Here is a 14726-nt window from a genome sequence, read left to right as displayed (position 1 = left end):
AATTCACTGTATCACAATTCCAGTTAGTTTACATGTGTAACAGTATAGCTTCCGTCCCTCTCCTCGCCCCAGCCTGGGCTCGACCAGGGACCCTCTACACACATCAACAACTGACACCCAACGAAGCATCGTTACCAACCGCTCCACAAAAGTCGCGGCCCTTGCAGAGCAAGGGGGACAACCACTTCAAGTTCTCAGAGCGAGTGACGTCACCGATTGAAACGCTATTTTTATTTTTTATTTTTTTTATTTTACCTTTATTTAACCAGGCAAGTCAGTTAAGAACAAATTCTTATTTTCAATGACGGCCTGGGAACAGTGGGTTAACTGCCTGTTCAGGGGCAGAACGACAGATTTGTACCTTGTCAGCTCAGGGGTTTGAACTCGCAAGCTTCCGGTTACTAGTCCAACGCTCTAACCACTAGGCTACCCTGCCGCCCCAGCGCGCACCCTGCTAAATAGCTAGCCATTTCACATTGGTTACACATGCACTAAGTTGACTGTGCCTTTAAACAGCTTGAAAAATTCCAGAAAATTATGTCATGGCTTTAGAAGCTTCTGATAGGCTAATTGACATAATTTGAGTCAATTGGGGGTGTACCTGTGGCTGTATTTCAAGGCCTACCTTCAAACTCAGTGCCTCTTTGCTTGACTTCATGGGAAAATCAAAAGAAATCTGCCAAGACCTCAGAAAAACAATTGTAGACCTCCACACGTCTGGTTCATCCTTGGGAGCAATTTCCAAATGCCTGAAGGTACCACGTTCATCTGTACAAACAATCGTACACAAGTATAAACACCATGGGACCACACAGCCATCATACTGCTCAGGAAGGAGACGCTTTCTGCCTCCTAGAGATGAATGTACTTTGGTGTGAAAAGTGCAAATCAATCCCAGAACAAAAGCAAAGGACCTTGTGAAGATGCTGGAGGAAACAGGTACAAAACTATCTATATCCACAGTAAAACAAGTCCAATATCGACATAACCTGAAAGGCCGCTCAGCAAGGAAGAAGTCAGTGCCCCAAAACCACCATAAAAAAGCCAGACTACGGTTTGCAACTGCACATGGGGACAAAGATCGTACTTTTTGGAGAAATGTCCTCTGGCATGATGAAACAAAAATGGAACTGTTTGGCCGTAATGACCATCGTTATGTTTGGAGTGAAAAGGTGGAGGCTTGCAAGCCGAGGGAACACCATCCCATCCGTGAAGCATGGGGGTGGCAGCATCCTGTTGTAGGGATGGCGTCATGAGGAAGGAAAGTTATATGGATATATTGAAGCAACATCTCACAACATCAGTCAGGAAGTTGAAGCTTGGTCGCAAATGGGTCTTCCAAATGGCCAATGACCAGTCAAGGTATTGGAGTGGCCATCACAAAGCCCTGACCTCAATCCTATAGGAAATGTGTGGTCCGAACTGAAAAGGCGTGTGCGAGCAAGGAGGCCTACAAACCTGACTCAGTTACACCAGTTCTGTCAGGAGGAATGGGCCAAAACTCACCCAAGTTACTGTGGGAAGCTTGTGGAAGGCTACCCAAAACATTTGACCCAAGTTAAACAATTTTAAAGGCAAATCTACCAAATACTAATTGAGTGTATGCAAACTGCTGACCCACTGGGAATGTGATGAAATTAGTAAATAAAAGCTGAAATCATTCTCTCTACTGTTTATTCTGACATTTCACATTCTTAAAATAAAGTGGTGATCCTAACTGACCTAAGACAGGGAATTTTTACTAGGATTAAATGTCAGGAACTGTGAAACTGAGTTTAAATTTTGATCAGGTGTATGTAAACTTCCGACTTCAACTGGTATGTATGCTATTTTTATGTACACATTTTTGATAGTGTCCCTTTTGTTCTTTAGGAATTTTCGATAAATCTGATGAAGTATACGTTTTACTTTTCGTGATATTTATTAAATATGGCTGCATTATGGTAATGATGAGCAGTTTTCGGAAATTAGTGTTGCATTGTTTGCCATTGGAAAAACTGTACATTTGTAAATCGCAAATGCTTTACGTAATATTAAAATCAATTATCTTAATGCGATTGTGTAAAATAACTCTAGCATAATTATAAGTACTGTAATTATGTGCATGTGTTTTCAAAAGTGGACTTAAGTATAAGGTTAAAAAAAATTGTAATTTCTCCAAGGTCTTTAGGATGTGGATATGTGTGATTCTAAGGTATTTTAGATGCATTTCTAAATTGACATACCACCTTTTTTTACATACCACCACAGTCAGAGGCTGGCACTAAAACCGCATTGAATGAGCTGTATTCCGCCATAAGCAAACAAGAAAACGCTCACCAGAGGTGGCATTCCTAGTAGCCGGGAACTTTAATGCAGGGAAACTTAAATCCGTTTTACTAAATTTCTATCAGCATGTTACATTTGCAACCAGAGGAAAAAGACCTCTGAACCACCTTTACTCCACAAACAGACTCATACAAAGCTCTCCCTTGCCCTCCATTTGACAATTATGACCATAATTCTATCCTCCTGCTTACTAGCAGAACTTAAAGCAAGAAACACCCGTGACTAGATCAATACAAAAGTGGTCAGATGAAGCAGACGTTAAGCTACAGGACTGTTTTGCTAACATAGACTGGAATATGTTCCGGGATTCCGCCGATAGCATTGAGGAGTACACCACATCAGTCATTGGCTTCATCAGTAAGTGCATCGTACGTACATACCAGAACCCATGGATTACAGGCAACATCCGCACTGAGTTAAAGGGAGGAGCTGCCGCTTTCAAGGAGTGGGACTCCAACCCGGAAGCTTATAAGAAATCCCACTTTGCCCTCCGACGAACCATCAAATAGGCAAAGCATCAATACAGGACAAAGATCGAATCGTACTACACCGGCTCTGATGCTCGTCGGATGTGGCAGGGCTTGCAAACCATTAGACTACAAAGGGAAGCACAGCAGAGAGCTGCCCAGTGACACTGCCCAGTATCAGAACAGCTAAACTACTTCAATAATCGCTTCAAGGCAAATAACACTGAAACATGCATGAGAGCACCACGTTCTCCACAGCCGATGTAAGACCTTTAAACAGGTCAACATTCAGACGGATTACCAGGACGTGTACTGCGAGCATGCGCTGACCAACTGGCAATTGTCTTCACTGACATTTTCAACCCCTCCCTGTCCGAGTCTGTAATACCAACATGTTTTAAGCAGACCGCCATAGTGCCTGTTCCCAAGAACACTACACCTGCCTAAATGACTAACGACCTGTAGTACTCACATCTGTAGCCATGAAGTGCTTTGAAAGGCTGGTCATGGCTCACATCAATGCCATTATCCCAGAAACCCAAGACCCACTCCAATTTGCATACCGCCCAACAGATCCACAGATGATGCAATCTCTATTGCACTTCACTCTGCCCTTTCACACCTAGACAAAAGGAACACCTATGTGAGAGTGCTCTTCATTGACTACAGCTCAGCGTTCAACACCATAGTGCCCTCAAAGCTCATCAATAAGCTAAGGACCCTGGGACTAAACACCTCCCTCTGCAACTGGATCCTGGTCTTCCTAACTGGCCGCCCCCAGGTACTAAGGGTAGGTAACATTCTGGGGCCAAGCTTCCTGCCACCCAGGACCTCTATATCAGGCGGTGTCAGAGGAAAGCCCTAAAAATTGTCCAAGACTCCAGCCACTCCAGTCATAGACTGTTCTCTCTGCTACCGCACGGCAAGCGGTACCGGAGCACCAAGTCTAGGTCCAAGAGGCTTCTAAACAGCTTCTAACCCCAAGCCATAAAATTCCTGAACACCTAATCAAATGACTACCCAGACTATTTGCATTGTCCCACTTCCCCTCTTTTTTTTACACCACGTCTTCTCTCTGTTATCATCTATGCATAGTCACTTCAATAACTCTACCTACATGTACATACTACCTCAACTAACCGGTGCCCACACACATTGACTTTGTTCCAGTACCACCCTGTATATAGTCTTGCTATTGTTATTTAGCTGCTGCTCTTTAATGACTTTAGTTTATTATTCTTATCCGTATTTTTTAAAACTGCATTGTTGGTTAGGGGATCGTAAGTAAGCATTTCACTGTCAAATTTACACCTGTTAGATTCGGCGCATGTGACTAATAAAATTTTATGTTTTACAAAAATATATAATCAATAGTTGTAACAGTGGTCCTAGTAAATAAGAAACACCCATTGGCTATACATTAGAATTTAATTATTATCATTACCGAAAAAGACCTGACAAATTATTAAATAATGATATGTGCGTTTCGGTAATGAAAGCTCAATCTGCAAGTAATAGGAGACAGACATTGAGTTAGCAAACAATTGACCATCACTAAAGCCCATTCATGCCTCCATGTTGGTAAGGTAATGGTTTTCTACGTTTTTCCCAATTGGAGCTTTTTTGTCATTTCGGTGAAAGGTCAAGTGTCTTTTAAAGGGATGTTTGAGAAGAAGATCCTCATTCTGAAGGCATATAAATTAAAATAACTTGTGCTCATCTAAGGACTACTCCTCTAGATGATGCATCATGGGTGAATTACACTTTATTTATTTTTTTATTTTTTATAGCAACTTGAAAAGTGTTACGGTAATGAGAAACATCCACAGACACTGTTTTAAGTAAAAAATATAACTTGTATGATTTATGGACAAACTACAGCAACATATTTTGTTTTATTCAACATTTTATAAAGTTACCTGAAAATTTAATTGGACTAATTTCAGTAAAAAATGTACAATTTATTTCAAATAAGACACTGTGTCATAAACTAGTCATCTTAGTCTTCAGAATGATAATTGGTTGTTGCAGATGCATCAATTTGTTACTGCCATGGTTAAAACTGGTTTCGTGAGAATCACCCGTATAATGGATTGACGATGATTCCGATATATATCACATCTGTGAGCTATATCTTTGTGCATAGAGATGTCTTTTAAATGTAACATTTCAGACAAAAGCACACTATCTGAGTCATCAGTTCTTTACAGTGATTTTACTCCTCTTCTTATGACGGATATATGAGATTCTGTGACATGCACACTAATCTATTTCTCATTAAGCCTCTGTGTTCCTCTTTGCCAGCAGTGATTCCAGCAGTAGTTCAAGTGATGGCTCCCCAGCACGTTCAGTTCAGTCTGCTGCCGTCCCTGCACCTTTATCTCTGCCTTTATCTGCCCTTGACAAGGATGAGCCTCGAAAAAGCTTTGGTGTCAAGGTCCAGAATCTTCCTGTGCGTTCGACAGGTGAGGATTTGATCCCTTAAGCTGTGCTGCGGAGGGAATAAGTACCCAAAGTTCATACTTGAGTAAAAGTAAAGTTACCTTAATAGAAAATGACTTAAGTCAAATTTAAGTCACCCAGTAAAATACTACTTGTCTAAAAGTATTTGGTTTTAAATATACTTAAGTATCAAAAGTATAAATAATTTAAAATTCCTTATTAAGCAAACCAGACAGCTTCATTTTCTTGTTTTATAAATGTACGGATAGCCAGGGCCACACTCGGACATCATTTATAAATGAAGCGTTTGTGTTTAGTGAGTCCGCCAGATCATAAGTAGTTGGGCTGACCAGAGATGTTAAATTGATAAGTGCTTCAATTGTACCATTTTCCTGTTCTGCTAAGCATTCAAAATGTACCAGATACTTTTGCGTGTCAGAAAAATGTATGGAGTAAAACTACATTATTTTCTTTCGGAATGTAAAAGTTGTCAAATATATAAATAGTGAAGTACAAATACCCCCAAAAATGACTTATTTGTATTTAATATTTTATTGAACTAGGCAAGATACAGCAGCAGTGGTGTAAACTACTAAAGTAAAAATACTTTAGTAGTTTACACCACGGCTGCTGTGTATATACCATATATTATCTACTCCACGCTACATGTGGGCAATAACCTGCTAGGTTTTGGTAATAATATAATTTGTTGAGTTAATTACATTGTTGATGATTTTTGTACTGCAGATAAGAATGAGTCACTCTGTATGCATTTGAAGGTATTTAGTCAACGTTTATTTTAGTATTTGTTCCCTCTGCTTTCAGATACAAGTCTAAAAGATGGCCTGTTCCATGAGTTCAAGAAGTATGGGAAGGTGACGTCTGTGCAAATCCATGGAGCTTTAGAGGAGCGCTATGGACTAGTGTTCTTTCGCCAGCAGGAGGACCAGGAAAAGGCCCTGGCTGCATCAAAGGGGAAGCTGTTTTTTGGCATGCAAATTGAGGTCATTGCCTGGAACGGCCCTGGTGCGTCCACAACTGGTATATAAAGGGGCTTGAGTTTTTCCTAACCGTGTAACCTGACCAGGAAAATCTCTGGGTTCTATTAAGATTATGTAAAAAAATATATATATTTTATATATATTTTTTAATGATTTGTACAGGTTCATGAAAAGATGTATTTCTCTTTTCAGAGACTGAAAGCGAGAATGAGTTCCGGCCTCTGGATGAGAGGATAGATGAGTTTCACCCCAAAGCCACACGGACTCTGTTTATTGGCAACCTGGAAAAGACCACCAGCTACCATGATCTGCTCAATATCTTTCAGCGCTTTGGGGAGATAGTGGTAAGTGAAATACATTATGAATCTGCATGCTGCAAATGAGATTTTATGAGGAACACATTTCCAAATTCGAAACTGCCTCTCTTAATTCAGTGTTGCCTTTCTTTCCATTCACATAGGATATTGACATCAAGAAAGTTAATGGTGCCCCTCAGTATGCCTTTCTACAGTACAGTGACATTACCAGTGTCTGTAAGGCCATAAAGAAGATGGATGGAGAGTACCTCGGCAACAATAGGCTAAAGGTGAGAAGAGCATAAAACTAGAATTTCACGAAACACATCTTTTGAATGTACAACTGAGATTTTTTGTTGTTGACTGGAGTGATGTCAACAGGATAATATTGTTGGTATGTTAATTTTCCATCTTTCTACAGCTTGGATTTGGAAAAAGTATGCCCACAACTTGTGTTTGGTTGGATGGTTTAGCCTCCAACATCACAGAGCAATATCTCACTCGTCATTTCTGTCGTTATGGACATGTTATCAAGGTAAGCCTGCTCCTTATTCATGTTTAAGCCTTTCTCTTGTGACACATCCCCATGTCATTATTTTGTATATATCTATATGCATAGTTGGAGTCATTAAAACTCGTTTTGCAACCACTCCACAAATTTCTTGTAAAAAAAACTATAGTTTTGGCAAATCGTTTAGGACATCTACTTTGTGCAAGACAAAAGTACTTTTTCAAATAATTATTTACGGACAGATTATTTCACTTATAATTCACTGTATCACAATTCCAGTGGGTCAGAAGTTTACATAAACTAAGTTGACTGTGCCTTTTAAACAGCTTGGAAAATTCCAGAAAATGTCATGGCGTTAGAAGCTTCTGATAGGCTAATTGACATCATTTGAGTCAATTGGAGGTGTACCTGTGAATGTATTTCAAGGCCTACCTTCAAACTCTGTGCCTCTTTGCTTGACATCATGGGAAAAATCAAAAGAAATCAGCCAAGACCTCAGAAAATTAAATTGTAGACCTCAAGTCTGGTTCATCCTTGGGAGCAATTTCCAAATGCCTGAAGGTTCCACTTTCATCTGTACAAACAAACAATAGTACGCAAGTATAAACACCATGGGACCACGCAGCTGTCATACCACTCAGGAAGGAGACGCGTTCTGTCTCCTAGAGATGAATGTACTTTGGTGCGAAAAGTGCAACTCAATCCCAGAACAACAGTAAAGGGCCTTGTGAAGATGCTGGAGGAAACCGATACCAAAGTATCTATATCCACAGTAAAACGAGTCCTATATCGACATAATCTGAAAGGCCGTTCAGCAAGGAAGAAGCCACTGCTCCAAAACCGGCATTAAAAAAGCCAGGCTAACGTTTGCTGCACATGGGGACAAAGATTGTACTTTTTGGAGAAATGTCCTCTGGTCTGATGAAACAAAAATAGGACTGTTTGCACATAATGACCATCGTTATGTTTGGAGGAAAAGGGGGAGGCTTGCAAGGTGAAGAACATCCCAACCATGAAGCACGGGGGTGGCAGCATCATGTTGTGGGGGTGTTTTGCTGCAGGAGGGACTGGTGGACTTCACAAAATAGATGGCATCATGAGAAGTGAAAATTATGTGGACATATTGAAGCAACATCTCAAGACTTCAGTTAAAACTTGGTTGCAAATGGGTCTTCCAAATGGACAATGACCACAAGCACACTTCCAATGTTATGGCAAAATGGCTTAAGGACAACAAAGTCAAGGTATTGGAGTGGCCATCACAAAGCCCTGACCTCAATCCAATAGAAAATGTGTGGTCAGAACTGAAAAGGCGTGTGCAAGCAAGGAGGCCTACAAACCTGACTCAGTTACACCAGCTCTGTCAGGAGGAATGAGCCAAAATTCACCCAACTTATTGTGGGAAGGTTGTGGAAGGCTACCCAAAACGTTTGACCCAAGTTACACCCAAGTTACACAATTTGAAGGCAATGCTACCAAAACCTATTGAGTGTATGTGAACTTCTGACGCACTGAGAATGTGATGAAAGAAATAAAAGCTGAAATAAATAATTCTCTACTGTTATTCTGACTTCACATTCTGAAAATAAAGTGGTAATCCTAACTCACCTAAAACAGGGAATTTTTACTAGGATTAAATGTCAGGAATTGTGAAAAACTGATTTAAATGTATTTGGCTAAGGTGTAAGTAAACTTCCAAATTCAACTCCTATGTACATACATACAGTGGCAAGAAAAAGTATGTGAACCATTTGGAATAATCTGGATTTCTACATAAATTGGTCATAAATTGATCTGATCTTCGTCTAAGTCACAACAACAGACTGCTTAAACTAATAAAACACAAATTATTGTATTTTTCTTGTCTTTATTGAACACATTCACAGTGTAGGTTGGAAAAAGTATGTTAACCCCTAGGCTTATGACTTATCCAAAAGCTAATTGGAGTCAGCTAACCTTGAGTACAATCATTGAGACGAGAGTGGATATGTTGGTTAGAGCTGCCCTGCCTTTTGAGTTTGCTATTTACAAGAAGCATTGCCTAATGTGAACCATGCCTCTAGCAAAAGAGATCTCAGAAGACCCAAGATTAGAAATTGTTGACTTGCATAAAGCTGGAAAGGGTTTCAAAAGTATATCTAAAAGCCTTGGTGTTCATCAGTCCACGATAAGACAAATTGTCTATAAATAGAGAAAGTTCAGCACTGTTGCTACTCTCCCTAGGAGTGGCTGTCCTACAAAGATGACTGCAAGAGCACAGAGCGGAATGCTCAATGAGGTTAAGAAGAATCCTAGAGTGTCAGCCATAGACTTACAGACATTTCTGGAACATGCTAACATCTCTGTTGACAAGTCTATGATACGTAAAACACTAAACAAAAATGGTGTTCATGGGAGGACATCACGGAAGAAGCCACTGCTGTCCAAAAAAAACATTGCTGTACGTCTGAAGTTCACAAAAGAGCATCTAGATATTCCACAGTGCTACTGGCAAAATATTCTGTGTACAGATGAAACTACAGTTCAGTTCAGTTTGGAAGGAACAAACAACACTGTGTGGAGAAAAAAAGGCACAACACACCAACCTCATCTCAACTGTAAAGTATGGTGGAGGGAGCATCATGGTTTGGAGCTGCTTTACTGCCTCAGTGCCTGGACAGCTTGCTATCATCGCCCAAAAAATGTATTCCCAAGTTTATCTAGACATTTTGCCGGAGAATGTAGGGCTATCTGTCTGCCAATTGAAGCTCAACAGAAGTTGGGTAATGCAACAAGACAACAACTCAAAACAGAAGTAAATCAACAACAGAATGGCTTCAACAGATGAAGATACGCCTTCTGGAGTGGCCCAGCCAGAGTCCTGAACTCAACCCGATTTGAGATGCTGTGGCATGACCTCGAGCAGTTCACACCAGACATCCCAAGAATATTGCTGAACTGAAACAGTTTTGTAAAGAGGAATGGTCCAAAATTCCTCCTGACCATTGTGCAGGTTTGATCCGCAACTACAGAAAATGTTTGGGGTTGAGGTTATTGCTGCCAAAGGAGGATCAACCAGTTATTAAATCCAAGGGTTCACATACTTTTTCCACCCTGCACTGTGAATGTTTACACGGTGTGTTCAATAAAGACATGAAAACGTATTGTTTGTGTGTTATTAGTTTAAGCAGACTGTTTATTGTTGTGACTTAGATGAAGATCAGATAAAATTTGATGACCAATTTATGCAGAAGTACAGGTATTTCCAAAGGGTTCACATACTTTTTCTTGCCACATACATACATACATACATACATACATACATACATACATACATACATACATACATACATACATACATACATACATACATACATACAGTACCGTTCAAAAGTTTGGGGTCACTTAGAAATGTCCTTGTTTTTGAAAGAAAAGCACTTTTTTTGGTCCATATTAAAATAACATCAAATTGATCAAAAATACAGTGTAGACATTGTTAATGTTGGAAATGACTATTGTAACTGGAAATGGCAGATTTTTTTATTTATTTTGAATCATGAAATATCTATATATAGGTGTACAGAGGCCCATTATCAGCGACCATCACTCCTGTGTTCCAGTGGCACGTTGTGTTAGCTAATCCAAGTTTATCATTTTAAAAGGCTAATTGATCATTAGAAAACCATTTTGCAATTGTTAGCACAGCTGAAAAGAAGCACTAAAACTGGCCTTCTTTAGACTAGTTGAGTGTCTGGAGCATCAGCATTTGTCGGTTCAATTACAGGCTCAAAATGGTCAGAAACAAAGAACTTTCTTCTGAAACTCATCAGCCTATTCTTGTTCTGAGAAATGAAGGCTATACCATGTGAGAAATTGCCAAGAAACTGAAGATCTCGTACAATGCTGTGTACTACTCCCTTCACAGAACAGTGCAAACTGGCCCTAACCAGAATAGAAAGAGGAGTGGGAAGCCCCGGTGCACAACTGAGCAAGAGGACAAGTACATTAGTGTCTAGTTTGAGAAACAGACGCCTCACAACTCAAATAGCAGCTTTTATTTTTTACATTTTATTTCACCTGTATTTAACCAGGTAGGCTAGTTAAGAACAAGTTCTCATTTACAACTGCGACCTGGCCAAGATAAAAGCATAGCAGTGTGAACAGACAGCAACACGGAGTTACACATGGAGTAAGCAATAAACAAGTCAATAACACAGTAGAAAAAAAGGTCTATATACATTGTGTGCAAAAGGCATGAGGAGGTTGGTGAATAATAACAATTTTAGCAGATTAACACTGGAGTGATAAATGATCAGATGGTCATGTGCAGGTAAAGATACTGGTGTGCAAAAGAGCAAAAAGGTAAATAAATAAAAACAGTATGGGGATGATGTAGGTAAATTGGGTGGGCTATTTACCGATAGACTATGTACAGCTGCAGCGATCGGTTAGCTGCTCAGATAGCAAATGTTTAAAGTTGGTGAGGGAGATATGAGTCTCCAGCGTCAGTGATTTTTGCAGTTCGTTCCAGTCACAGGCAGCGGAGAACTGGAAGGAAAGGTTTTACCTAGCTTTACCTAGCATGGACTTGTAGATGACCTGGAGCCAGTGGGTCTGGCGACGAATATGTAGCGAGGGCCAGTCGACTAGAGCATACAGGTCGCAGTGGTGGGTGGTATAAGGTGCTTTAGTAACAAAGCGGATGGCACTGTGATAAACTGCATCCAGTTTGCTGAGTAGAGTATTGGAAGCCATTTTGTAGATGACATCGAAGTCGAGGATCGGTAGGATAGTCAGTTTTAATAGGGTAAGTTTGGCGGCGTGAGTGAAGGAGGCTTTGTTGCGAAATAGAAAGCCGATTCTAGATTTGATTTTAGATTGAAGATGTTTGATATGAGTCTGGAAGGAGAGTTTACAGTCTAGCCAGACACCTAGGTACTTATAGATGTCCACATATTCTAGGTCGGAACCATCCAGGGTGGTGATGCTAGTCGGGCGTGCGGGTGCAGGCAGCGAACGGTTGAAAAGCATGCATTTGGTTTTACTAGCATTTAAGAGCAGTTGGAGGCCACGGAAGGAGTGTTGCATGGCTTTGAAGCGCGTACTTTTCACAGCACAAATGATTGGATCAAATGAAATAAATTCCACAAATTAACTTTTAACAAGACACACCTGTTAATTGAAATGCATTCCAGGTTGACTACCTCATGAAGCTGGTTGAGAAAATGCCAAGCATGTGCAAAACTGTCAAGGCAAAGGGTGGCTACTTTGAGGAATCTCAAATATAAAATACATTTTGAGTTCTTTAACACTTTTTCAGTTACTAGATGATTCCATAAGTGTTATTTCATAGTTTTGATGTCTTCACTATTCTAAAATGTAGAACATTTAAATAAATAAATTAAAACCCTTGAATGAGTAGGTGTCCTAACTTTTCACTGGTACTGTGTGAGTGTGTATTCGTAAAGTGGCTTCAGAATGTTGTCGGACCCATTCCTCTTTCATTTTTTTGTTACGTTTACAGCCTTATTGTAAAATTGATCACTTTTTTTTTTAATCTCAACCTCAATACCCTATAATGACAAAGCGAAAAAAGGTTTTTAGAAATTTTTGTAAATTTACTACAAAATTTAAAAAAACATCTTATTTACATAAGTATTCAGACCCTGGGCCAGTAACCGAAAGGTTGCTGAATCAAATCCCCAAGCTGACAAGGTTACAACTGAATGCCCCGTTCTGCCCATGAGCAAGGCAGTCAGCCCACTGTTCCCTGTGCACCGATGGCATAGATGTCAATTTAGGGCAGCTCCCCGCACATCTCGTATTCAGAGGGGTTGTGTTAAATGCAGAAGACACATTTCAATTTAATGCATTCAGTTGTAATACTGACGAGGTATCTCCCTTTCCCTTTGCTATGAGACTCAAAATTGAGCTCCGGTTCATCCGGTTTCCATTGATCATCCTTGAGATGTATCTACAACTTGATTGGAGTCCACCTGTGGTAAATTCAATTGATTGGACATGATTTGCAACGGCACACTCCTGTCTACAAGAAGGTCCCACAGTTGACCGTGTATGTCAGAGCAAAAACCAAGCCAAGAGGTTGAAGGAATTGTCCGTAGAGCTCCTAGAAAGAATTGTATCGAGGCACATATCTGGATAAGGGTACCAAAACATTTCTGCAGTAATGAAGGTCCCCAAGAACACAGTGGCCTCAATCGTTCTTAAATGGAAAAAGTTTGGCACTACCAATCCTGTTTCTATAGCTGGCTGCTCAGCCATACTCAGCAATCGGGGGAGAATGATCTGGGTCACCTCCCTGACCAAGAACCCGATGGTCACTCTGACCGCACTCCAGAGTTCCTCTGCAGAGATGGGAGAACCTTCTAGAAGGATAACCATTTCTGCAGCACTCCACCATTCAGGCCATTTACGGTAGAGTGGCCAGACGGAAGCCACTCCTCAGTAAAAGGCACATTGGAGTTAGCCAAAAGGAACCTAAAGGACTGTCAGCCCATGAGAAACACGATTCTCTGGCCTGATGAAACCAAGATTGAACTCTTTGGCCTGCATGCCAAGCATCACGTCTGAAAGAAACCTGGCACCATCCCTATGGTGAATCGTGGTGGAAGCATCATGCTGCGGTGATGGTTTTCAGCAGCAGGGACTGGGAGACTAGTCAAGATGAAGGGAAAGATTAACAGAGCGAAGTACAGAGATCCTTGATGAAAACCTGCTCAGACTGAGGCAAAGGTTCACCTTCCAACAGGACAATGACCCTAAGCACAGAGCCAAGACAACACAGGAATGGCTTCGGGACAAGTCTACGAATGTCCTTGAGTGGCCTAGCCAGAGCCTGGACTTGAACCTGACTGGAAAATAGCTTTGTTGTGACGCTCCCCATCCAACCTGACAGAGCTTGAGAGGATCTGCAGAGAAGAATGTGAGAAACTCTCCAAATACAGGTGTGCTAAGCTTGTAGTGTCATACCCAAGAAGAGTCTAGGCTGTAATCGCTGCCAAAGGTGCTTCAAAAGTACTGAGAAAAGGGTCTGAATACTTACAGTAAATGTGTTTTATTTAAGTTTTTTATATATATATATATTTGCAAACAAATTCTGTTTTTCCCTTAGTAGTTATGTGGTATTGTGTGTAGAGTGATTGGGTGGGTGGGTGGGGGGGGGTGGACTATTTAATCAATTTTAGAACAAGGCTGTAATTTAACCAAATGTGGAATAATTCAAGGGGTCAAATACTTTCCGAATGCACTGTATATAAGAAAGATAATTTTGGTTTTTACTAAATATGTTTCTTCTCTCCCCTCCCACCACAGGTTGTATTTGACAGACCCAAAGGAATGGCCCTTATACTGTATAATAACATAGAATATGCACAGGCAGCTGTCAAGGAGACCAAGGGGTGGAAGATTGGTGGCAACAAAATTAAGGTAGCAAAAAAATGTCTTATGAATTAGAATCCCTGTTAGTTGGGGAAATAGGCCAGGTGATTGAAGACCATAGTCCAAACAATGATATTTGTCTCTGATTTATCAACTTCCATGTGTTTTTGCTTGCAGGTGGACTTTGCCAATCAGGAAAGTCAGATGGCTTTCTATCACTCAATGCAGGCATCTGGGCAGGACATTCGCGACTTCTATGAAATCCTATCTGAGCGAAGGTTTGTATCATTTTTACTAGATTAAT

At 40.5% G+C, this 14726-nt stretch overlaps 1 protein-coding gene across 8 annotated transcripts in view; it reads left to right on the top strand.

Annotated features, from left to right (window-relative positions):
• spen (spen family transcriptional repressor) overlaps nucleotides 1-14726 on the top strand; it is a 49379-nt gene that overhangs the window by 23365 nt on the left and 11288 nt on the right. For 2 of the 8 annotated variants that reach the window (XM_021566385.3, XM_021566388.3), the window contains exons 4-10: nucleotides 5100-5260; nucleotides 6063-6278; nucleotides 6431-6582; nucleotides 6699-6824; nucleotides 6956-7069; nucleotides 14357-14470; nucleotides 14600-14700. In XM_021566385.3, the coding sequence (XP_021422060.2) occupies nucleotides 5100-5260; nucleotides 6063-6278; nucleotides 6431-6582; nucleotides 6699-6824; nucleotides 6956-7069; nucleotides 14357-14470; nucleotides 14600-14700 (984 nt within the window). The remainder of the gene's footprint in view (nucleotides 1-5099; nucleotides 5261-6062; nucleotides 6279-6430; nucleotides 6583-6698; nucleotides 6825-6955; nucleotides 7070-14356; nucleotides 14471-14599; nucleotides 14701-14726) is intronic. The other 6 variants (XM_090203326.1, XM_090203329.1, XM_021566386.3 and 3 more) reach the window with 3 other exon arrangements.

This window comes from Oncorhynchus mykiss, chromosome 16 (genome assembly GCF_057628025.1).
Source record: "Oncorhynchus mykiss isolate SJ-2025 chromosome 16, ASM5762802v1, whole genome shotgun sequence".
Lineage (NCBI taxonomy): Eukaryota > Metazoa > Chordata > Actinopteri > Salmoniformes > Salmonidae > Oncorhynchus > Oncorhynchus mykiss.
This window is presented reverse-complemented; position numbering and strand designations above follow the sequence as displayed.